The sequence below is a fragment of the Lepidothrix coronata genome, unplaced genomic scaffold (genome assembly GCF_001604755.1).
Source record: "Lepidothrix coronata isolate B3197 unplaced genomic scaffold, Lepidothrix_coronata-1.0 Scaffold121, whole genome shotgun sequence".
Taxonomy (NCBI): Eukaryota; Metazoa; Chordata; class Aves; order Passeriformes; family Pipridae; genus Lepidothrix; species Lepidothrix coronata.
The window spans coordinates 3,230,703-3,252,439 of record NW_016690301.1 but is presented as its reverse complement, the minus strand read 5'-3'; the positions used below and the strand labels follow the sequence as shown (position 1 = coordinate 3,252,439).

Sequence of the window (21,737 nt, the reverse complement as noted above, 5' to 3'; positions counted from 1 at the left end):
TGGGTCAGCCAACTCCCCAAAACCTTGTCTCAAGTCCAGTCTGTCATGGCCTTTACTGAGTGACCATGTTAGTTGGCTGGTCAGTCTCTGGCCCCTCCAGTCTGAAGGCACTGTGCTCTCCAGAGCCAGCAGTGCTGCAAACATGATGCAAATGGTGCTCTTGGTTTGGAGTTGAAGGGTGTCCAGCCAGCCCAGAGCATGGGCAGAACAGGCAGAAGTCCAGCCATGTGGACAGACCAGTTTTCAATATCAGACTGAAAATAAGTCTTGGTGTGGTCTTTGCTCAGATAATTTAAACCCCAGGACCAGAGGTGTGGTTGTAATTGAGCAGAACCTGCACACACACAGACGTGGGACCTTGAGGAGAGTGTGGTGGAGATCTTGCTGTCAGTCTGCAGAAAGCTGTGAGGTGGCTCCTGCCAGATCCTGGTTGTTGCTTGTTTTGCTCACTGTGTATTTTTTAAGTAGCCACACAGCTACTGCTCAAGATGTGGCGTAAAAACGAGTTGTGACTCTGAAGGCAAAGAAGGGCAGGGTGAAGGCTGGGATGGGATCTGATGTCCCTGGAAGCACTGAGGCTGTGAGCCCACGTTCAGAGCAGCAGGCTGTGTACCAGGCTCTGTCTGGCTCCATCGTGTCATCCTGGCATGTTGCTTCACTTCTTGGGCTTCAGCTGCCCCGACTGCGAAGGATTCATGCTGGCATTGGCTCTGCAGAAGGATTTTTAGGTTGCTGAACAAATCCCCTCATTGAAGTATCATGTTGCTGCTATTACAATTGATGATGGGCATTTGGGAAAAGAAAATGCATTCTGGGACCCCTGTGGCAGAGAAAAGCATAGGAAGGGCTCCTTCATAAAGCTGATGAGATCATTCTGGAGGAGCAACTAGAAGCTTTATAATAACACAGGACTTTGTCCCTGCAATAGCTACCTGGCCTGTGGGAACAGGCAGTCCCTGGGCACTCAGAAACCTTTCAACTTGCTCCTCAGTGAAACTCCTGAACAGTGCAGATGGGAAAGGTGGGAAATGGTACCAGTGTTGTTTTGATCAGCAGCATCTGATGCTCCAAGATGAGTGTCCTGAAGCCGTTTGTATTTTGGGATGAACTCCTGACCTGCAGCTATTGGTCTTAATGATCCCCTCAGAAACTGGAAACATGATTCCAGCAAGAGCTATTTCAGTAAAATGTGGGGGTAAATATTTGGTCATTTCCAAATGAATAAACGCACAGGAGCAGAATTTTTATGAGCTCCAGAGTCCCCAGTCTGCACAGACCCTTCTGATTTTTGGTGCAGGAAGCAGCAGGTAACCTCCAGGCTCTGCTCAGGTTTATTAAGAGAGGAGGTGTCATTTCAGACATACAGAGATTTACCACAGAGAGAATGGTCAGGATCAACAGCCCCTGCATGTGCTAATCAGTGTAAATCATGGGTTTAGTGTGGCTCACACCAGGATTACAGTGCTACAACTAAGGAATAACTTGGCCAGACACCTTCTCATCCATGTCCTTCTGACAAGCAGTTGGGTGAACTCTGTTGAGGGGAACCTCAGCAATTCTGTGTTTTATCAGTAAGTACATGAGGCATATACAGAGCAGGCAATCTGTATACACTCCCCAACCAGCTGAGTTCATCTGTCTAACTGAATGTCTAAATATTGAGAGAATAAAGTGTCTGTACTCTATGAATCCACCAGCCAAAGTTATTTATAAAGAAGAAAAGGAGCAGCGAAATTATCGCTGTCTCCCTGCTCTGCTCGACAGTAGCTGTAGTTCGTGAAAAATTAACTATAATTTATAGTCCAAGCTGCATTAATTAACTCTTTGCAGGGGGACTATTTCACCAGACTTCTGAGAACAGGCTGGTGAGCTGCCTGTAAAGGTTAAATGACGTGGGTGGCAGGAATTGTGTAAGAATCCCTGCACAATCATTAATGGTCTTTCTGCGTAGATGGGTTGTGTGAAGGGAAGTCCACCTGGCACAGTCCCTGCCCCTGGCTCTCCTCTCTGCTGCCCTGCCACTGATGTTAGTCCCGAATAACTGGGGCGTGTGGTGGAAAACAGACACTCTGAATGACTCCAGTGCTCTGAATCTCTCATGTGTTTGTGCTGCACTGTCCTCACTGGCTGGGGCAGCAACAATAAAATGTGGCTGCAGATTGTTTGCAAACACATCCATCTAGAGGCCACCCTCTTTCCCCTGTCCTCATCTCCTTACTCCCCTCTTTCCCCTGTCCTCACCACCTTACTCCCCTCTTTCCCCTGTCCTCACCTCCTTATTCCCCTCTTTCCCCTGTCCTCACCTCCTTATTCCCCTCTTTCCCCTGTCCTCACCTCCTTATTCCCCTCTTTCCCCTGTCCTCACCTCCACACTCCCTTCTGCTTTGTTCCCCGTCCCAGGACTGATTCCAGCTGGAGATCTGACCTGCTGATGGTTGAGCTGCTCCAGCCCTTCTTTCACCCTGCAGAAGCTTTCTGGCCAGTTTGTGTGTCTCGGGGGCACCTTGCTTATTCCCACTGGTCAAAAAGAAATGTCACCACTTCCTTTCCATAGCTTTCCTCATGCACAGCTTCCTGTTTCCTCCTTTTAATTTGTTTAAGAACCAAGGGAAGCCATTGGTGCATGATTCATGTTACTGCACAACCCCCTCATCATGTCCCACCTCCTTCATGAATCCCATTCCATCCAGTTTGCAGCTACCACCCTAAACTGTTCCCTTGCTTATTCAGATCTCCATTTATCCCAGCAATTTTACAACTTTCAAGTCATTTGGGATAGATGGAGTTTTGTTGGAGCCTGAATGAAGGACTTATTCTGCCACACCATGCAAAAGGGGGTAAAATCTGCCTGGTACTATGTGAGCTAAGGTGGAATAGGTTTGTAAAGTAGTTTCTGGATCACCAGGCACTCCTGCCCCGTGTTTGGCACAGAGGTGAATGTACCTGCATGGCTGCAGATAAACTGTGTGAGGTTCACTTGACCAACATCAGTCATCAAACTGCAGGTGACTCAGGATCAGGTAGATGGTTGTCAAGGTATTTCCAGGGCCCCAGACTGATGGAGGAATACAGATAAACATGAAGTAACTTGTGAATCTGGGAATTATCCCACTAGTGTGATGGAAACCCACTGAAATCTCCCTTGGTCTCTTGCTTCAGGGTGCTGGTCTATGATCTGCAGCCACGTGGTGTCACAGAGGGCCACATTTCAAGTTAATAGTTTTCAGTTAATAGTTTCTAAGTGAGACATTTTGCTTCGCTCTGTCCCCCCACCAGAGCTTCTCTCTGAATTGGCAGGTCTCTCCATCCTTGCTCCCAAAATAGTTGCCCTCATGAACGTGCAGTCCCAGCTGCAGCAACATCCCAGAGCAATCAGGCACCTTGGAAGGCTCCAGACTTTGTGTTACCACACAACAGTGAGATTCAAGGGTTATAACACATAGAGATCTGTATTCAGTACATCAAACCTCAAAATGAACGTCAGGAATTCCTATGAGTGGAATAAATATCCCATAAATATCATGTATGCAGTAGGGTCTCACCACTTCCAAGGGGAAAAACTGAATCACAGATGAGCCAAAAAAGATCTTCAGCTGGATCAACCTCTGTCTAAGAAGCTACTAAAGAAATCATTGCTTTCCAGCTAGGAAAGGAGATGCTGCCTGTGCCTGCAAGTCACCTGTAAGGCCACAGGTAGCACAGGGGAAACAAGGGGGGATGTTGACTATATTTTTCTGGTACAAGAGCCAGAAAAGGGCAGGTTAAAAGGATTAAGTGGAGCTGTGCCTTTGCACACTGTCCATAACACCGGAGCTCTTGTCACAAACATTGTGGGTGCCACAAGATTAGGTTTGTTCAAACATCAACTAGAGAAATCCAGCAAAGGCCACTGAATGTAATGACACTGTGGATGATTTAGGTTGTCTCTGAGCTGCTCATCTTAGATGGCCAGAAGAAAATTGTTATTGCATTCTCATGCTGATCTTCTTCCTCAAACATCATCCCCTGGCCACTGTCAGGGACTAGGCAGGGCTTTGGTTTGTCCAGTACTGCTCAATTCACAGTCTAAAATGGACTCATTTCGTGATGCTTCTCAGCAGGGAACTGGGCTTGCTGCCTCTCTTTGTGGCCTTTGCTACATCTCTGCTGCTGACAAATGCACCACAGTAATATGAGTCTGTGATTCAGTTCAAAACACTTTGTGCTTCTTTGGGATAAAAGGCAGAACAGGGTTTTTTTGCAGAAAACAGAGATTAAAGGATAATGACATTAGCAAGATGCTTCTAGGAGAGGTGATCAACCATGTATTTTCCAGACAGGCACAGCTCTACTGAGAGCTCTCCTCCTGTAAGAGGAAAAGGAGCCTCATTCGTGCCAGGCTCCTTTTAATTTGTTTAAAAGGAACAAAATTTAGAAGGGACAAAACTGTTTCTATGGCATGAAGATCCCATGTAATCTCTAGCTGGTATCACAACATCACACAACATCTTCCCATCCACCTCTCTTGGGGGATTGGGTACCTTGTTACCTGATGTGTTTTCTATGAGGAGGTTTCTGGGCTCTGTTTTCATTCTCCCTCTCTGCTCCTCCCTTGCTGTGGGAAGCCTTGCTCCAGAATCCTTTCCTGTAGGATTTATGATGCAAGACTTTGCCAGACGGATCATTTTGCTTGCTACCAAGTGGTGTATTTGATGGTTGCAGGGGTGATGGCTCCCTGCAGGCTGTGCTTGTTCTTCATCCATGTGCCTTTCAATTTGCAACAGTGCTTTGGTTCATGGAGTTTCAGTGCTCCCTGATCTGATGGCACACTTGCAGTTTATCAGAGACACACAGCTCTGCTTTCCCCAGTAGAAATGTGCTACTATCTCATAAAGGTATGAATTATACACCCTCGTCTGTATAATGAATCTGCATTCCCCAAATAAATTATACAGACTCGTAATGGCTTTGGCTTCTAGTTACCATTAATCTTAACTGGAAGGGAGAGCTGAATTTCCTACAGAAGTTTGGGAGCTTTCATATTTGAGGGTTTTTTTGCAAGCCCTTCACTGGAGGCTTGGTCATGTCACCCTCTGCAGACACTGCAGTGTGTGCACACTCTGCCCACATTTGGCTCCCAGCTGGCTGGCAGGACGTGCCCTCGGAGGGAGCAGCTCTCTGCTGTCCCAGGGCTCTGAGCACTTTGGGTCTTTGCTGAAGCATTTGCCATGTCTGCTGTGCAGAGCACTTTGGGACAGCTCGCTGTGCCCTGGGTGACTGTGAAAATACAGAGCCAGAGGCGATGGTTATTCAAGGCCAGGCGTGGAAACAGCTCTGCTCCGTGCACAGCCCTGCTGCTGCCAGGCAGTGGGAGGCGTTGGCTTCCCTGTGGGAATGGAAGACAATGGAGTGGGACAATGCAGTGAGCTTGGCTCTGCCTTGAGCTGAGCACAGGTAACAGCGTGGGCTGCTCCAGCTGGGCACAGCCCAGCGAGAAACTCCCCGTTTGGAGAAGCACAGACCCCATGCAGGCAGAGAGTCCTAAAAGCAGGAGAGCCAGAACCAGCTTGTCTGGTTGCTCAGGTGCCAAGCATGACCCACATGTCAGAGGCTTCACGGGGTGCTGGGAGCCCTCCTTTACCTGGGAGAGCCTGGATGTGCCCAGCAGGTGCTGGGCTGGAGCCAGAGCATGGGAATGCACCCCTTGGCTCTGGCGGTGTGGGATGCAGCCTCTGAGCCTCTGCAAAGGAGGGATGAGCACAGGGGCTGCCTGAGGAGTGGGGAGCAGCCCCAGCTCCCTCCAGGGCAGGCTGTGTCTTGCCCTGCTGCTCCTCCTGTGGTTCTGAGTAGCTCCTGCCTGGGGCTCTGGTTCAAGCCTTCTTCCTCAAATCCTGTGTCAATGTGGAGTTCTGTCTCAGGAATGGGTCTGAAGTCACTAACCTCTCCATGAGGTTCATTTATGCTTTGGAAAACAGGATGGAAGAGAGTATCTCCTCAGAAACCTTGACTGCAGCATAAAAGGTGCTGGAAAGTAGGTAGTAGCCACACTGCTGGAGGTGTAACTGTGTTAGGGTCTGGGCAAGGTGGGTAGTCCAGGAAAGGGGACTGTCTTTAATGATGTTAAGTATTCAGTTGTAAAAAACCAATGCTTTTGAGTGCCCAGCCCTTCTCTGAGTTATGTGAAGATGGGTCTGCATTTCCCAAAGCTGCTCAGCTTTTGTGACCTGTATCAGTTGCTCTAACAAAAGGTTTTTCCCGTCTTAGAAGCCTCTGTGGAGAATCTGTTTTGGGCTGTAAGTTTGTCTGAGTCATTCAGAGACAGGAATTACAGAGAAATTCTGCAGACTACCTTTGGGGTTTTGGTTGTTTGTTGGGTTTTTTTTTTGTAGCTCTCATGTCTGGAAAGCTTTTCTCCAGAAAGAAACTTTAGATTTGGAAAAAGCACCTGTGTCCCAGGAAACCTGAGTCACGCTGGCTGCCTCTCTCTTAGAGTGAACTGGGGCTGACTGACTTCTCCTGCTGAACTTCTGCTGGGTTGTTCCCAGCAGGACTTCTCCTGCTGGACTTCCTGTCATTAAGGCAGGACAGGGAAACACTCAGAAAATGGGAGGGAGAGATGGAGCTGATCTTGCTTGTGTTACATCTGCTCCTGGGACAAGGATGACACTTGCTTCTGGCTCTGAAAAATTACCCCCTCCCAATGATACAAAGCAGTGCAATGTCCTCTTCAGTATCTCTGCACCTCAGTCCAGTGTCATGATGTGCTCAGGCCTCAGCAGCAGGTCACCACAAGTCTGTGACTCTCCAGCACATCTTTCTCTTGACAGGCTGCCTGCCTGATGTCCCAGGGTTCTGAGCACAAGGGGAGGGCAAGCAGAGGTGGGAAAGGGGCACTCTTCCCTGCAGCTTGCCAGTAAGATGACCTTGGCCTGACATGCTGGCCGCTCAGAGGAAGATGTGCCTTCAACTCCTCACTCACTTGGCCACTTTTTCTGGAAAAGGAAAGGTCAGGTTGCAGCCCCAGGACCCGGAGAGGTGAAGGTGGGTCTGAAGGCACAGGCAGAGGTTTGTCGCTCTGGGGTTTTTACTTTGGCAAACAAACTAGCTGAAAACCATCTGAGGAAGCAGAATTGCCCAACAAAGGAAATGACAATATATCCTTTTTTGTGTGTGTTTTTGTTTTCCCCTGCAGTAACCACAACTCTCTCCTCCTGGTCCGGGCACGCCAGAAAATGCAACGAAACAGCCAAGTCCTATTGTGTCAATGGTGGGGTGTGCTACTACATCGAGGGGATTAATCAGCTGTCGTGCAAGTAAGTGAGTGGAGTTCTTGTGTCAATATGGAAACTACTTGGCTGGGGGAGAGGAGACCTTTGTGCGACTGCCAGAGGAGCGGGAGCTCTGAAATTCTCCTGGCAATTGCAGTTTGAGCTGTGCAGGTTCAGAAGGGGACACAAGAGGGGCAGGGGTAGGGGGGTGAGGATTTGTATTTTCCTCTTTTTGTGTGTGTCTCACTGTTGACTTTTCCTGGATTTTCTTCCTCTAAGGATATGTTTGTCCTGGCTGTTTCTTTTCCCCTCTTTTCCCTTTCTCCTCTGCAGCTTCAGGGAAAGTTGGGTCCCCTCTCCTCCGTGACTGGAGGTGGTCCCTTGCTGGGACCTGTCCTTTACCTCTCCTATCTGTATCTCCTGGGCCCAGGTTTAGCACACAGCTCTTCACCCCTCTGTGCTGCTTTGTGGCCACTGCAGGTTGTTTATTTCTCCCCTTTAAACCTGCAATAAAAAAACAGAGACACATATTAAGTTACCCTTAAAATGAAATTTCTTGAGGAGGTTGAAGTGGGGCTACATAGTCTGAGGGATGTGGAATGGGATGTGAGACTTTTTCCCCTCTGGTTCACAGCCAGAAAGCCCAAAAGCATCCTACCTCTCAACCCCCCAAGCCTAATAGTGACTGAATAACTAGTGCAGTCTGGTTGCCAGTGCTGGGCATGTAGGTACCCAGAGCACACCTGTACCTGCCCCTGGGCTCCTGCAGAGTGAGCGTGAGGTGGTGCCCTGGATGTGCATTCACTGAGCAGATGGAGCCAGCTTCTGAGCTCTCCTGGTGACCCAGGCATCCCTGTGCCCAGCTTGGAGAATCCCAGAGATGACAGTTTTCTCCCTGTGTGGCCCAGAGACCTCTGCATGGAGACACACAGCCAAAGGTGTGTGACAATCTGTGGATGTCAGCCCAGCACCACTGCCACTGAGTGATGTGGTGCTCACCACACACCTCAGCTCCTCAGGCCTTGAAGGACACAGCTGAACAGAACCATCATCCTGGAAGGCTCGTGGGCTGGATCACAATGAACTGCTCCCTCCTCATTCTCCTCCAGTGCAGGGCCAGCTGTGGTGGAAGGACAGGGGATGAACAGCATCTTCCAGTTCTCCCGGACTTGCCCCTTTAGGCATTTAAAGAGCTGGGTAGGGCAGAAACCAGAAGCTGTGGTCCTCCAGATTTCCTGTGTGTGCGGGGAGAGAGCAACCCTTGGACACAACAGCCCTGATCTTCAGGGGAGTTGTCTCTGCCATTAACTTCTTGTGCCACTGTAGGCTCATCTTGCCCGTGTTCCCCATAGGAAACATGGGGAAAGCCCCATATGATGAAATAAAGTCACAGCCACTATTCTGGTGTAGCTGTAGCCCCAGGAAGCCCCAGCAATTCCAATCATTCCATTCTGGGAAGGGCTTGAAGCCTGGAGGAGTGTGTGAATCCATAGCTCTATCTGTAAGCAATGTAGTCATGCCCAAAGCATGGATTTCAAGGCTATTTCTTTTGGGAAGAACTTGAATCCAGATCAAGACTTTTCAGACAGGATCAATTTCTAACTGTAATAAGTTACCCGAACTCCTGCCATATGTAAAAATCAGTTTTTCCCAACAAAGGCTAAGTGCGGGAGTTATCAAGTGTCTTCAGCAGGCAACTCCAGCCTCATGAACAACAGCCTGCCTTCCAACCAGGCTGCTCTGACAGCTGATGAACAGAGGGAAAGCTCAGTGATGGATTCCATTAAGATTTTATGTGCCGCACAAAACAGACCTAATTATTTCATATCATTTGAAGGCCTGGATTCCTTGCTTTGGTAAAATGATTTCCTTTTCTGATGAGCTCCAAGATACCACTTGCTAAAAGCAGATGGCCATTGAACAGATGTGTATGGAAGGGCAGGAAAGAGTTACCCAAATGGAGGTGCTGTGAAGATCTGCACTGTCACTGCTCATCTGCCAGAAAAGATGACTCCGTGTTCACAGGAACCCAGGGGACCCAAGAGCCTTCTACATGGCACAGTCATTTCTTGTCTTACTGCTTGAGAATGTTCATTCTCCTTGGGTGTTTTTATCATTGAATCACAGACTGAAGATAAGAAATCCTGGCTTTTGAAGTGGTGTAACTTTAGAGTTTCTGGATTCCAGAGGGCGACAGTTATTGGGGAATGCAGAAGCCTTTGAACTGAACATAGTGTTTCCCATAAAATGGCTCTCCCAATGACATGGATGATTCTTGGGGAAGGCTGCTGATGGATAAACAGACTTCACCTCTGTCTGCCTGCAACCTGGCAAAGTGCTGACATGTTCCACCGCTGCTTCGTTGCACCAAGATAGAAGACCTGCTGTTGTGGTTTGTGAAAGATGCCATGATGCAGCCTCGGAGGAGAAAGGAGAGGAGGCAAAAATGCAGGTTTGACCTGCATTTCTGATCTCTGTAACACTGGCTTTGGTCCTCCAACCTCTCTGTGCCTCTGAGACAAGAGCATGGAGGAGATTGGTAGGTCCCTCTGCTCACAACCTCTTCAAAGGCCTTAGAGATAAAATAAGAGCAGCTTCAGCCAGGAACAACCTGTGTGTCCATGTGCTGCTTCCACTTTGCTCTTCTGATTAGAGTCAGCAGGGACTTGGGGGGTCTTCTGGCCCCCCTGTGCCAGCTTGCAGCCCTCCTTCACCAGGTGCTAAGGGGATTCTAGCTCCCCAGCACCAGCCTTTCCAATGCCAACCATCAGAAGTTTAGTGTCCTTTTTTGTTACCTGCCACCGTCCTTCCTGGAGTGGATTCCATTGTTTGCAGCTGTCCAGAAGCGCAGAATATGCTTCCTGTAGATGTCCCCTCTGGCAGTCTGGAGCAAAAAGAACAGCTGAGTTCTCAAATAATTTCTTCTCCTGAAGTGGTTCATGCTTGATTTGTTGCAGATATCGACTAAATTGGCAGCTGGCCTTTTATTATTATTTTATAACAGGCTTCCCAGAAACGTGTTCCTCCTGGTCTTTTAAATTCTCAGGAAAAAAGTATTTGCTTCTAATCCCACCTCCTCCCTCCCTTTTCAATGCACTTCAGCTAGACCTTGGACAATGGTCTTCCTTTTTTTCACCAAGGAAGAGCCCAGAAAGGATTTGGAGCTGCTCCAGAAATTGTGTCTTTTTTGGATTGTGTTCTTGCATAATTTTGTCCTTGATTTGAAGTAAGTTCTGCACATGGTGGTGTCAAAGGAAACCTGAACATAAAACAATCTGTGCTGTTATCCTGACTCTGCAAACAGACCACTTGGAAGTTGGACAGGAGAAGTGGGGTCTGCCTCAGATATTCTACAAATTTTCGGCATAAACCTGGGAAATGACTGAACCACACACATACAGAACCGACTCCTCAGCCCCTGTAAATTAACAAGCTCCAGGCTCTCGACAGGAAGAATTTCTTGACCCTTTTCCAGACCATTTTGCTCGGAGAGGCCTTATGAGTTGGACTGGTTTCTCACCAGAACTGTAGGGAAGAGGAGAGTCTGAGTAGAGCAAATTCCAGTGCCTGCAGAAGGGATGCACACAAGCAAGTCTCAGTGCCTTGAGCTGGTCTGGGACACAGGGCAGTGGTGACTGGTTTGTTGTGTCCAGTTGAACACAGGTTTGGGATGACTGACAGCTGCTGGTCTTGGGTCTGCCTCCATCCTGGAGCCCACTGGGTTCTTGGTACAACCCGGAGTAGCTTGAGGCTGCTCTAATCTTTTATTGCTGGTTCCATGGCCACAGGGCTGTGCTAGTGTGTGTATCACAACAGAAATGCTCTTCTTCCCAGTTAGGTCTTGGCACGCATTAGGTACAGTTGGGGTCTTCCCAGCCAAACAAAGAAAGCCAAGTCTCATCATTCCACTTAAATGCTCTTCGTGACTCTTGTGTGTGATCAGAGGTGACTGGAACCCTGAGCCAGGATCTTGCATGGGATCAGCAGACTTAAACAATGCTACAGAGCAACACCCCCTTATCATTTTGGACCAGGAGTCAAGCTGAAGGATTTACAAATGCTGACAGATAAACAGGCTTTCTGGGTTTGAGGTGACAGCACTGCATTACGTGAGGGAGTGAGGTCAGAGCACCTCAGGCGAAAAGTGTAAGTCAAAGAGAGAACAAAACCCAAAACAAAGCAAAAGAGAAAAGATCGGTTCATTTCTAAGCTAGTTGATGTATCCCAGCCACCAGTTTTCAAAATCACACGTTCACCTCCTCCATGTATTCTGCTACCTGCAGATTTTCCCAGGAAAGGGAAAGATCATTCAGGAGGGTTAGCTATGCTGGCAGCTTTGGCATGTTTTTCCCAGAGCTCCATCCAAAGGGGTGAACATCAGGCAGATCTCCTATGGCCATGGCTTGCTCAGCTCTCCTGCAGTGCCCAGAGCTGTGCCACCCCTCCCTGTGGCATTTGGTGCTCATTGCACAACCACAGGGATGTCACTTTGCCATGGATATACGAGCACTTCTGTGGGGAGGTGTTGCAACGCCGTTGGAAATGCAGAGCCCTCAGTGTTGAGCTAGGGGTGAAAATCTCCACATCCTGTTCCAAATCCCCTGAACCAGCCAGGACTCGTTCCTTGCGTTTTTCGTGCTGTTTATCTTGGGTGACGACATCAGGTGCCTTTTCAGGTTCAAGTGGCCCGTCTGTGCATCCTGTTCACTGTGTCCTGTTTAATGCACATGTAGCTGTATCAGACCCTCGAGCCCCATCAGAGTGTGGAAGCTGATCCTGCAACTCCAGGGCTCGGTGAAGACAACGGCGCAGAGCCCACGGCGCTGTTGCCCTCACCGAGCCCAGCAGTGGATGTCCCTGAGGTTTGGACTCCACTGCACAGCAAACATGCCTTGATTAGCTGCTCTGGATAAGGCCTCTGCATTTATTCTGGTTGCTTTCTTTTCTTCCCATCAGTGGTTTTGTGGAGTCCAGCCTTTTGGGGCTCTCCAGAGCCTGATCATCTGGGACTGGTCAGGGGACAATGACAGAACTGTCTTCTTTTTCAGCCCTTTGCACAAAAAAGCAACACGCTTGAAACATTTTTTTTTCCCATTTGCTTACATCAGTGCATTGTGTCCTTCTGCTACAGCTTCTCCTTATCCCATTATTTTGAAGCACCTGCTCATTCACATTCTTCTGCAACATGGATTGCTTTATGAGACCTGCCAAATTTGGCATATTATTATTAGGATCTAGGGAAGCAAAGGAAATGTGTCGACCCTTGCAATATTTAGATCAACAGCTGGGCAGTAAAAGTTTTACTTCCAGCAGGAACATTATGATAATGATGTTATCAATTAATAGTATCAAATAATAATTAACAATCATTATTGCTCTGCCCTGATAAAGGGCAAAATGTCAAAGTTTCTCAATTTTCTGAAATAAGTGCTCTGCAAACAACATAGAAATGGGTCCTTCAAACCATTTTAGTTTGTACTTTTTGAGATGCTTTATCTGGCTGATCATCTTACTGCATTTTTGTTACCATGGAAATATTTCACTGCAATTCACCCTGAACCCAAGAGCAAAACTTTGTGGATGTTTTTGAGGTCTCAAGGTCAAAGTTGAAAGAATCGGACATTTTCCAGCAACAACAGAAAACAGAATTTGGACAGAAAAATCCCTGACCAGTTTTACAAATGGCATTTGCAAGTAAGTCTGAGATGTGGCAATCAGGAGCAGAGGGATGGAGTTAAGCCAGGGCAGTTTTAGGGTTCTTTACCCTGGCTGGAGAAGGGACAAGGTGCTGTCTGCAAGAAGTTGGTGCAGCCTTTTCCTTCTCCAGGACTGTTCCTGCAGACACACCTTTGTCCTTTTCCCTTGGCCTTTGAGGAGAGACCCATTGGGCCTCTCTGACAGCAGTGAGGGGACAAGAAACTCCAAAGGTTATATTTGCAGGAATAGTCCACCATGTGTGTAGTCCCTGCAAGAGCTTTCCAAAGAAGGAGGGACTCTGTTTTTCTGGGAGAAAAATCTCTTGGCCTGGGATCAAATGTGCAGGAAGAAGGATGCCATGATCAAAGACCATCTCATGGCTCTCAACTTTGGTGAGCCTTGACTTTAGTATATCCTTCACTGAAGGAGAGCTGCCCAGAAGCCCTTACCACTGGCAGCAGATTCTGCATGCAGAATTCATTGCTCTTCCTGTCTGGACTGGGAGACTCTGTGCCATGCACCCCGGAAATTTCTTTCCTAGAAGTCACATCTGGAGCTACAGTCATAAATAACAAATCATCTTCACCAGCCTAGAAGTATGAGACAGCTAAAAAGAAAGTAACCAAAAACACTGCATGGTCTCAAAGGTCTCCTGGTCACTGTTTCTGCCTGCAGCCTTCCTTATGAGGAGCCAGAACCCAGGTCCACCAGAGCGGCACTTGTGCCTCAACACTTTACACACTAGTTTGGAAGGTGACAGAAGGTGCTCCTGTCCATGAGGGCTTTTTTTCTGTCACTTTTCCCAGTGCTGATTCACTAGTAACTAAAGATGAAAAACCTGAGCTGTCCTAGACACAGAGAAGAGAGTTATCTACTGCCTTCTGTCTAGAAAGCTCTTCTCCCCACCCACGCTCTGCTGCCTGCAGAGATCTGAAGATGGGCTATATGGTAGCTGTCATGGCATCAAAGCTTCTTTGACACCTTTCTGTTTTGCTTTTTCATGTGTCACCAATTTCTTTCTCTGGGTTTTTATTTCCTTCCGCCCGTTTTCACTGTTATTTTCAGTCTTTCCTTAAGGACACACAGCCTTGGTCGCGCTGGATTCCCAGCCTTGGCTCACCTCTTGCAGACGAGCAAGTTTTTAGCACCTGAGACAGTTTTAGCTTGTTTCAGACAAAGCACCCCTTTTTGGGGTGGGTGGGAGGTTTGCTTCATTCAGCAGCACCCCTGAGGACCTTCAGTGTGCTCACAACACACGTGAAATCTCAGATCCCAGGAAAACGGGAAGCACGTTGCAAGCTAAGCTGAGTTCCTTTGAAGACTGTGAATAAGTTCCTGACTCTGTCAGTGGTGATGAGTAAACTTCAAAAAGGATTGGGAAGACACCTTCTATTTTGGATGCCTTCATCAAACCCCAGTGCGGTCTCTTGAAGGTTTCTCCAAAGTCCTGCTTCCCTAGGGCTGTCCTTGTGAGTATGTGCCACTCAAGCTGCCTCAGGTTTGTGCTCTTTGATTGCCAGTGGGGCATCTTCTTCACTTCCCAGCACCAGCTTCCTCTGCTTCATCACTGGGAAAGTCAAGAGGCCTCATGTCTGATGGTCACCCCTTGGGCTGGGCTTTCCTTGGCAGCTGAAATGACATTGCTGGTTGTGTCTCTCTTTCCTGTTCTCCAAGATGAACGTCCAAGAATAAGAAAAGAGAGGGAATTTTTCAAAGATATTTGCCTGACTAGGTAGTAAAATTTCCAGCTTTGGAAGTGACTTGGATACTGAGAAGCTGAAGTGTCTGAGTGGGGAGCTCAGTGCTGTCCAATGCAGAGCCATGCCCTCGAGGTCACCCAGCACACTCCCACATGGACATGTCCCAAAAAACAAATGCTGTCTAAAAACAAACAGATTTAGCCATGGGCAGTGAAGGTGCACCGGGTTTTTTTTGCACAGTGCAGGCCCCCCAAAACTGCAGTGAAATCCAGCAAGAAATCAAGTGCCAAAGCCAGGTCGCCCACTCAGGGCTTTCCAAAGCTTGCTTCTGTGAGAGGGATAGCAGATGGAATATTCCGTGGACCTGGAAAACTCTGCCTTGAAGAACTGGGAAATGGTTCTTTAGGAAAGGAAAGATTTGAAGCTGTGGAGGTGTTGAAGTCCAGAAGGACAATAGATGGAGAGATTATGCAGCCTTTAACTGGCTATATCTTCTCCTTGGATCATTCAGGATTCAGAGGTGCATCTTGACACCTTGCCCTGCTTCATGCTCAGCCATCTGGTGCCTCCTCAAGCCCATTCCAGACCACAGCTGGGTCTCACCTCTCCCATTTGGGAGTGTGTATCCCTGCAGGTCTGACTGGTGGGCTGGTGTACCCCTGGTCTGCACAGCCAAGACCCCCCAGTGCTCCCTCCCATCTCCTGACCCAGATCAGTTTGTGTCCACCATGAGGTACAACTGCTAAAAATCAAGGTGTTCTGCACACAGCCTGAACCTGAACCTGGGCTTGGGCCTGGATCTGCCCTGCTCCATCCCACCACATGGACAGGTTGCCTGACACTGTGTCAAGGCTGCTCTGGCCTCCTGCTGTGCTTCACAGTCCAGGGGCTGAGCCACTGACATCAGACTTGGCCTCTGCTCCATGTGCTCTTTGCTGAGGTGTCTTTCAGTCCCTTCCTTGTTGACCAGTTGCAGAGCACTGAGGGACAGCACTGAGGGACAGCAAGACCTTCTGGGTGACAGCTGAGACCCAGGAAGGTCTGACGTGTACAAGGTGCAGAGTCTGCAGGTATACTTACTCTGGGAAGCTGGAAAACAGATGTTAGGATGCTATGAAGAGAAAACCCTCTTAAGCTCGGAGGAGGGAGAGGCTGGTTGAGAAGGGAGTGAGTTGTGGGACCGGCAGGTGAGAGCTGGGACTTGAAGAAAGCTGGGGATACTTTGCAGGACTATCCAAGGAATCCAGAAGAAAAGATGTGAAGTGAGGGAGAGAGACAAGTGCCTGGGGGAGAAGTGTTTGACCACCCAAGGCTGGGCTCCCACTGCATCCCAGCTTCACCTGCAGCTGTGGTGGGACATGACACAGAGGGTGCTGGTGCTGCTGCACCTTCATGGACCCTGCCCATGTCCCTGGGCTCCCAAAACATGGCTCAGCTGGGGGGATACTCATGGGCTGGTGCCTGTGCCTGGTGTCCTTCATCTGCAGGGCACCTTCCCTGCCAGTACAGCATCATTCCAGTGTGGAACTGGTGGCCATGAGCTGGCACATCTCAGCCCATCAAGTGACACTGGCTGGGACACCCTGAGAGAGCCTCGCAGCTGGACAGCAGTGACACCTCTTTGGCTCAGCTTTCTTCTCTGTCCCTTTCTCTCTGTTAACACAGAGACTCTGCACATGCTTTCTCTCTAACTGCCACGTAACCCTTTTTCCCTGGAACACTCCTGGGTACTTCTGGGGTGATAACGGGGACACACTTTCCATACCCAATGCTCGCTGTCGCCTGAGCAGCCACTCACTGCTCTGTGGTGCCTCTTGTCAGTCTTGTCTAGAGAGCAGCTCCTTGGAGTCTTTGAAAGCAGCATCCAGCCCATCTCAATCTTCCTGCCAGCTGGTGCTTCTAGCAGGTGAGAAGGAAGGAGGCAGGCAGAGCAGGACAGGGCAGGAGGGTTTGGTGCCTGCTTGAAGGCCCAGGTCAAAGCCAGAGCTGGAATACTGATGTTTGCAGGTGCCTGGTTAAAGCAAAGCAAAGACTAAATACACCTGTAAAGCCTTTATTTTTTTTCCATTCATCACAATGCACTTTTTTTTATTTCTGACCTCAAGAACTGTGCCAGACATGTTCTGTGATTTCTCCCCTTTTCCCCTCCAGATGTCCAAACGGATTCTTCGGACAGAGATGTTTGGAGAAACTGCCTTTGCGATTGTACATGCCAGATCCTAAGCAAAGTATGTTTGAAGACAAAAAATGCACCACACTCCTTAAAACCTCCCGGGCACAGCGGTGGATGTAGAATGGTCTAGTCAGGGATGGCTGTTGGTGTCAGCTTTGGGCTAGGGCTTAGGGCTGCAGGTAAGGGTGAAGGCTGAGAGCAGATGGATAGAAGCCATGCAAGGGACCTGAAGGGGCCTCAGTTCAGCCTGTTTGGGTGTCATTTTGCTATCTTGTTTCTCTCTTTCTGGTTTTCTCTCTTCCGGTAGGTGTCCGATCGAATTCACAGGAGACCGGTGTCAGCATTTCGCAATGGTCAGCTTCTCCAGTATGTCTCTTTCTACTTCTCTCTCTCCCTCGTTGTTGTAGCTCTGTGTCATGTCCTTAAAGCAGGTTCTTCTGTTCTCCAAGAGCCCTCTCCCTGCCTTGTGCGCTCCCAGCTCTGCTTGGCCCCAAGAGGAGCTGTGACCGTGGCCAAGAGGAGAACTGGGGGCTCTTGTTGTCTCCCTGTTTGTTGGAATGGGCTTTGCTTTCATTTCTGATTGAACTGAACGCTGCTTGCTCTTCTCAGGCAAAAGGCAAACGAGGCCCAGGGTTATGTGGTGGGTGTGCTGTGTGAGACAAGCTGTGTGTGGAGCTGTGCCTGCCAGCACTGCTGTCCCGAGACACTGTGCTGGGCAGGGCAGGAGATGTGTATTTTCCTGTCACTCTTTGGGGATGGCAAGTGAGTCTCCTTGTACCAATGGAGGAAATCACAGCGAGGGTGTGACTGTAATGAAATCACTTCACAGCCCGTGACCCAGAGGTTACGCTGGTGGCTGCCACTGCCTCAGGGCTTCCCATGCCTCAGTGTCAGGCAGGATACAGGCTAAACCTGCCAGCTGGGCATGTCAGGGAGTTCTCCATCCCTCCTGGACATGGAGATGTTCTTGTCTCTCCCAGGGGTTTGGTCAGCCTTGCAAGCTGGGTTGTGTCTCACTGCAGTGACCAATACCTTAACATATTCAACAGCTGTAAAGAGCCTTTGCACTTAATGCTCCCCAGTTTCTAGTTTCCCGTTCCTACAGATCTCATAGACATCATCAGCTCATTTTGGTCAAGGTGGATAATTTTTCCGGGTCCTTATTCAGACAGTGTCCCAGCATCAGTGGGATCCTGGTCTGGGTAAGGACTGACCTGAAAGGAGACACAGTTATAGTGCAGGAAATCAGCCATGGTGATCCTGGCTGTGCCCCATCCTGTGACCCTCCCTGTAACCCATCCTGTCTCCATGCTGGCCACTAGGACCACCACAAGTGGTGGGTTTAAAAAGAGGCTTTTCAAAAAGAGCCACGAAAGAGGCTTTAATTAGTGGGAACCAGAGGAGAAATGCCTCTTCAGGATAACTCCTTGATTGCCAGTACCCCTCTCCCACCGCTCTGTGAGGAATCCTGCAGTTCCCATCCTGAACTGGCAGTAGCAGGAGTCTCATTAGCACGTGCTAATAGCTGGCAAGTGCTCAAATTAAACTCCCTTCCGTGGAGCATACAGACAAATGCAAATGGACTTCATGAGGCCCTTGGGACAGCTCGATGTTTTTACGTTTCCTTTTGTTCCAAATTGGCCTCTGAAGCTGAAACCTCCATTGATTTATCCTCCCAGGGTCCAACATCCAAGCAAGATCTCTCTAAAACGACAAAACAAAATGTTCTGGTTTGATCTTTCACGTGGTGCAGAAGGGTTTCTTCCCACTTGGAAGTCGTTGGTGTCAGGGCCCCTGGCTGCAAACACCAGTGGGATGCTCACCTGGTGAACTGATTTGTGTCATTTTTCATAAGGTGGTGTCCAACAGGCTTAAACATTATTGCTACCATGCTGCAAAACCAAAACAGGGGGGGAAATGAGTTTTATGTCAGGAAAATGCCTTTTTCAGAGCATTCATTGCAGGAGTAAACTGTGTGGTTTGTTTGTTTTTCTTTTCTCAGCCTGCAGAATCCAGCTTTTTATGGGGCTGAGATTTGTTTTAATTTTATTCACGTGTTAAAGGAACAGTGCCAGCTTTAAAACTGACACGTGTACATTTCCTACCTCAACTCTGCTTTAACCACAGCATAGTAAGGTAAAAACAGCTTAACAATCCAGGCTACCTGCCTGAACTTGGACAAAATTCACGTAAGAAGATGATTCATATGTGTTTATAGCTGTTTTCACTTTCAGGTCACAGTTGGGTAATGTAAGTGGAGGCAGCACTGCAGAAAATCTTGCACTGAACTTGCTGATTTTCTGAATAGGAAAGGCATTTCACTGGAGTGTGGACCCTGCAAATGCTTACCTTCTACTTTAATCAATAACCTGGGCACAGTAGAAGTTGCTGTTGTTCTGTAATTCGCTCAGTGCTTCATCCCACATGGGTTCTGACAGGTCAAAAGCCAAAACAGATTAAATGAGGTTCAGGCATTTCCACTGGAAATAAAATAGCTCTGTCCTGATTCATGATTTGATAACACTGCCAGTGTTTGACAGATACTTAAATAGTAAATAAGGACACCTACATTGCTGGTGTTTTAAATGTATTTGGGGTATTTTAGGTTTCCAGGCCTAGATTGGAACCTTCTGATTCGTTAATATAAATAATAAATATTTAAATTACTTTTAGTAGGTATATCCCAGGGCTGAGGGAGAGTTTGCAGTGAGCTACATTGCAGATACTGTTCTGAAAAGGTGTGGCAGATACTTTGCTGAATTTGGGCCACAGATGGAGATGGTGCAGCATCCCAGCATCATGCCAGATGTTGTGTACTTTCCTTTTGGGAGCAGCTTCCTATCTCTCCAATTTAAACCCTTTTTCAGATTTTGCTCATGTAAAACTCCCCATGTTCTTCACGACTTCAGGCTGTCTTTGTCTGTTTGACAGGTAGCTCTGGAGGTTTGTTTTGATTTGATTGCCCAAAACACCTGCTAGACCACTGCAGTCATTAAGATGAAAATTGGGTGTATTTAGATAGGTTTTCTTGCATGTGATGTTTCTCTATGTCACTGTTACAACCCTATGAGCAGGTACCCACTGCCAGCCCTTCTGGGTATGTACCCCACTGCTTGAAAATGAAGAGGAAATGTTAAACTTGGAGATTTTTTTCCATGTCACGCTCACACTGTTGCTGTTTTCTGACAGATTGGTACAGAGGAACTCATTAGGAGTTGTATTATTGGGCTCGGAGACCCCCCAGCCAGTCCCGACTCAGCCCTGGTTTGGATGAATAGAGTTTGCTTTTGGTAGGAATTTGCAACAGCAGGATTCAAGCAAGTGATTCAAGTCAGCAGGTGGTTCCTGTTCAGCTTATGACTTCACATTTTAGCTTGGGAATGTGTTGAGATATCGCAGAAAAAAAAAAAAGTGAAGCATTCTAAAACAGCCACTTACCTGGGAAAATGGATGCAAAGTGCAGACACCACAGCTCTGACCCAGCCAGGTGCCACTTCTGAGCAGAGCTGTGGTACCTGGCTGTGTCAGCTCTCTGAGCCTGCCTTTAGGCTGAGCCTGAGTTAGTCTGAGCCACCCTGATGGCCTGTTTCTGAGCAAGGCTCACACTGCAAGGAGGTCTGAGGCAGTGTGGCTTTTCCGTGCTGCAGTGGCGAGGGTTGAGCTGCCACCAGTGATGGACAATAACCCAAAGCAGATGAGGGCCCTGAGACACTGAGGCATAGCAACCCCACATCCAGGGAAACTTGAAGCTGGGTCCTGTTTATCATAGGTCAGCTGTAGGGCAGTGGGGACAAATGGCTTTCCCAGAGTCATCGAAACAGAAAACCTACCAGCAGAAGGAAGGGGAGATGTCAGAGCAAACAACTGCTCACTCACTCCAGTTAAAATAGTTGGAAGGTACATATCTGAGAAGAAAAAGATGTCCTGACTTAGGATGTGCTGACTTTAGCCTGTCTAGGTGCCTTTTGTCAGTATGAAATGTCACTGATCTCAGCGGGTCCCTGTGCACGCTCCTCCACCCACACATAAGAAATTGGCTGATGGATCAGGGTTAGGAGATCGTGTTGTTTAGCTTTTAACTAACCTGTGAGAAGAGAGCCTTATAGAGGCTACACAATATAACTGAGGGACATTAAATCAACATTTAATTGTAGTAGCAATTGTAATGTAGACTGAAGGAGAATTAATGGCATTGAGCTGAGAGAACAGTGATTGTCTGCAATTTCTACACAAAAGAGAGGAATGACCTGGTAGATGAGAAGAGAGAGAATTATTTCCATGGTGATGAGTCATTAAATCCTCTTGCTAATATGTTTTTCACATCAAGGTCTTCAAATTTCTATGTCTCCACAGACAAACTCATGGGTGTAGCTGTTAGGTGGCTCCTGGTGCTGTGGTACAGGTACCTGCAGGGTCACAGGTCACAGGTGTCTCTGTCTGGCTGTCCATGCATTAGTGAGAACAGAACACATCAAATTCTTGATCCACAGCCAGAATGAATCCATAGCACAGGTACCCACGGACCATTAAGCCTCTGCAGCCAGATTTTCCTCTCTGCTGGCACACCTGGGTGAAAAGTTTAGCAATATCCAAAAGAATCAGAAATTTCCTCTGTGAGCTTCTAGTGGGTGCTGGAGACTCACCCAGTGGACAGCTGTCTCCTTCATAGGCACAGCCATGGCTTGCAGCAATTCCCAGAAGACACAATTCATCCTGTCCAAATTCATCCTTACTTCTAAGAAACTTTTTTTTAAAAGCTTGTGCTGGCACCTTGTATTCCATAGCTGCCTGTTTTACATCAGATCGAGATCTAACTCTATATTCTCTCTTCTACAAGCAGCTTTTCAGGTCTCTGTAAAATCCTCCTGGAATTTTACTAATAAATTGCCAGGCTTTGGGCTTGGCTGGTTTTAAAGATTT

The 21,737-nt window shown here is 48.1% G+C and overlaps 1 protein-coding gene across 2 annotated transcripts in view; it reads left to right on the top strand.

The window, feature by feature from the left end:
- Nucleotides 1-21,737, top strand: part of NRG2 (neuregulin 2) — a 161,732-nt gene that overhangs the window by 121,673 nt on the left and 18,322 nt on the right. For both annotated transcript variants that reach the window (XM_017825651.1, XM_017825650.1), the window contains 2 exons: nucleotides 7,172-7,292; nucleotides 17,125-17,183. In XM_017825651.1, the coding sequence (XP_017681140.1) occupies nucleotides 7,172-7,292; nucleotides 17,125-17,183 (180 nt within the window). The remainder of the gene's footprint in view (nucleotides 1-7,171; nucleotides 7,293-17,124; nucleotides 17,184-21,737) is intronic.